Source organism: Lactuca serriola, chromosome 1 (assembly GCF_051521515.1).
Source record: "Lactuca serriola cultivar US96UC23 chromosome 1, Lser_US96UC23_V15, whole genome shotgun sequence".
In the NCBI taxonomy this organism is placed as follows: Eukaryota; Viridiplantae; Streptophyta; class Magnoliopsida; order Asterales; family Asteraceae; genus Lactuca; species Lactuca serriola.
This window is the reverse complement of record NC_136408.1, coordinates 12,870,880-12,874,061: the sequence shown is the minus strand read 5'-3', so window position 1 is coordinate 12,874,061 and position 3,182 is coordinate 12,870,880. Positions and strand designations below refer to the sequence as shown.

General features: G+C 35.4%; 1 protein-coding gene across 1 annotated transcript; it reads right to left on the bottom strand.

Annotated features, from left to right (window-relative positions):
- Positions 1-659: 659 nt before the first annotated feature.
- LOC145051709 (KH domain-containing protein HEN4-like) lies at positions 660-2,948 on the bottom strand. Its single transcript, XM_078999553.1, has 7 exons — positions 2,757-2,948; positions 2,067-2,126; positions 1,835-2,006; positions 1,477-1,748; positions 1,128-1,394; positions 906-1,043; positions 660-797 (listed from the first exon to the last, which is right to left on the bottom strand). Exons 1-7 carry the CDS (start codon positions 2,946-2,948, stop codon positions 660-662), a joined length of 1,239 nt encoding a protein of 412 aa, XP_078855679.1.
- Positions 2,949-3,182: the final 234 nt, after the last annotated feature.

The following is a 3,182-nucleotide window of genomic DNA, read 5'->3' as shown; positions in this document are numbered from 1 at the left end:
GTATCATAAATAAATTTATGCGTGATGTATCTCAAGCAAGCATCATGTAAAGATGGTTAAGTTGCTTTGCATTTTATTTCCATTATTTAAAGTTCCAAACTTGTCTTTGACAAGTAGTATTTTGCCAGCAATTCTTACTATCTATCCCACATCATTGGTGTAATAAAACTTGTATAAATTTCATCTTCTACAAAAAAGAAGGTTGTCCTCATATCCTTTCAAGTCTAAGCTTGGAGGAATCCCACATCGGTTGGGACAAGAAACTTTCGCCACCTTAACACTCTATATAATAATATTTCAAACATGGAAGCATTATCCAACTGTTTGGGTTGCTGTTTAACGGGTTGGCCCAAAGTTAAAATTTATAAAATCGGTTTTCTGTGTGGTTAGACCGGAGTGGTTTGACTGTGGTTCGCAGAAAACCGCCGGTTTTAAACGGTTTGTCCTACTAGCGGTTTTTGATGCCTAAAAAACCGGTAACGTTGCCAGTTCCCGGTTGAACCGGTCGAATAGGCCGGTCCGGTCCGGTTTTCAAAACAGTGGATTTATAGTTACTTAATTTGAATTAATTCATTGGGGTTTAGTTTCAAAAAGACAAAAGATGTAATGAAGTTACTTTTTGTTGTATGTAAGATAAATTGTGTGATTTTGGTTGTTTTTTATGATTGGTCTGCAAGTATGAATGCTTGAAGGAGGCTCTGAGCAGATTGGGTTTCATTGGGAGTACCTGAAATAACCACAATGTGATCACTTGTTCCTGAACGTAGCTCATGCACTACAAATTTTGCACCTGGAATCTGCTTTTCCATAAAACCAAAATGCTTATTTATTTATAGCAATCAACAAACCAATTTTTAATGCTATAACAAAAAAGTATATGGAAGTAGAATTCCAATTCCAATTACCTGTCTTAAATGAGTGAGTTTGCTTCCATTCTCCCCATAAACCAAAGCAATGACACTTTGGGGTACTAGAATTTCCACACTCATGTTACTCATTATAGCGGCATATCTACCTACAGAAGTTGACCCTGTGCTAATATCCTGTCCCATCTACAATAAATAAAGAAACAATTCAATTCTCAAACATCAAAAATAGGAAGAAGAAAAAAGAAAAAAGAATAATACCGGAAGGTGCCATTTTCCAGGTGTCAGAGGACGATCTATGCTACTACTTGAGAGTTTGAGATTATCCATAGCTTGAGTTAAATTAGTATTATGCTGATTAGGATAATGTGACATGGCAACAGAAGATTGATGATGTGTATATGTACCCTTTGTTGTTCCAGTTCCAGTTCCATGGCTATTTGACATTCTATTTGAGAATAAGTTGTTTCTTAGTCTTCCAGTAACATTGTATAAAGCATCTCTTACATTTATCATCTCTCCTGTCATCTTTTCTTAAAAATAAAAATAAAATTACAACAGATAATTTGTATGTATAGTAAATTGGTTAAATGCAAGAAATGACGCTCACCAACACTACTTGATCAGTTTCAGGGGCACACTTAGGAGCTTGATGATCACCAACTATCTTTATAAAAGCACCAGTCATCTTTTTCATATCTGCAACTATGGACCCACCTTTACCCAACAGACAACCCATTTGGTTTTGTGAAATCACAAGTCTAGTAGCAACCTGGGCCCCACTTGATGATGTCATATCCATCCCCTTTTGAAACCCAGACTCCACATACCTATTGAATATAAGAATCACTGCATTTTGTGAAGCCGAATTTCGTGACTCTGCTGCACTCTTCTTACAGTTAAAAAAAAGGAAACAAATTTTAAAATGATAAATTATATAAATCATAGTATGAAAGTAAGTAAGTAGCAAACCTCCATTGCAGAAATGGTGATCAATCTTTCATCACAATCAGAAACGGGAGCTCCAATTGCTATATGGGCACCTGATTTGTTTTGAATAGCTTGAATGATTGTCCCTGATTTGCCTATCAAGCTACCCACTTTATCACTGGAATACTGAATCCTGAAAACTATTTCCTTCTGGGATTCCATGTCAGTAACTTAAATACTTAATCGGGAAAAAACATGACAACTACTTACATAGAACCAGCCATCTACTTCGTACTCGACTTCAACCTCTTCTCCAACAGTTAATCTCAACTGCAATAATATACAAACAAATATGAATAAGTAAAAAAGAAAATCTGCAATTCATGTGTTTTTTCGGTTTGACTTTCTTAAGAAGAAGGATAAAATGGAAAATAGTAGAAAAGTATTTCCATAAGAAGAAGGATAAAATGGATGGGAAGTGAATAGAAGAAGGATAAAAAGGATGTGAGCTCACTTTAAGCTCATATTATATACAAATTTTTGATGAAGTCAGCAATTGAATTGATTGTCAAATCAACATTCAAATCACTGTTATGAATATATATATATATATATATATATATATATATATATATATATATAAAATAAGTAGAAAGCATGAATTGTTGAGGTGGCAGATTAAGATGATGAAAAAACACCAAATGAGGAAGGTAGTCAAAGTCAAAGTCAAAGTCAGAGTCAAAGTCCGAGCACGGAGATGGAAACAGAATGGGAAAGGGCAAATGAGGAAATCTAAACTACAAAGCATTTAAATAAAATTTAAATTTAAATTCCAGATACACACAATTGTTTTTTTGGTAAAATAAAGAAAAAGAAAATAAGAATAACTAAATACCTTTTGTTGAATTGAGAAGTGTGTGATGAAGTTCCAACACAAGACAAAGCCTTCGATCAACAAACATCTTTTTCTGTTCTTCCATTCTCTTTGACCTTTCCCTTCAGAGCAGCCCATTGCTGGTCATCAAACCTTCCAAAAAACTGTTCAACATCTCCCCAACCGTTCAGAGGCTGAGACGGGCCCGACCCAACTTCTTCAGACGTGGGCCCAGTCCCATTCTGAAGATGACCTGGTTGTAAAGGTGGCCCTTTCATATTTACAAAACTTGAATGGACTTGTCCCGATTGTGATGAAGGTATCTGAACAGTCGCACTCGCTGTTGTAGACACAAATAAGTGCTTACAGTTAAATAATGAAGGGATTCAGATATGTATGGATGCTTTATGGAATTAATCCTAGGTACAAATGCAACTAAATGTCCAACAGCATTGCTGAAATCAAACTTAGCTAATTTCAATATCCAATGGGCTTGATCAGGAGCACCAACT

Excerpts from the sequence above, each read along its gene's own strand:
- LOC145051709 (XM_078999553.1), bottom strand. The coding sequence starts at position 2,948 with ATGAAAGGGCCACCTTTACAACCAGGTCATCTTCAGAATGGGACTGGG. Across the intron at positions 2,007-2,066 it reads AAGTAGATGGCTGGTTCTAT|AAGGAAATAGTTTTCAGGAT; the intron begins GTAAGTAGTTGT and ends ATGGAATCCCAG. Across the intron at positions 1,749-1,834 it reads CATTTCTGCAATGGAGGTTT|CAGAGTCACGAAATTCGGCT; the intron begins GCTACTTACTTA and ends AGAAGAGTGCAG.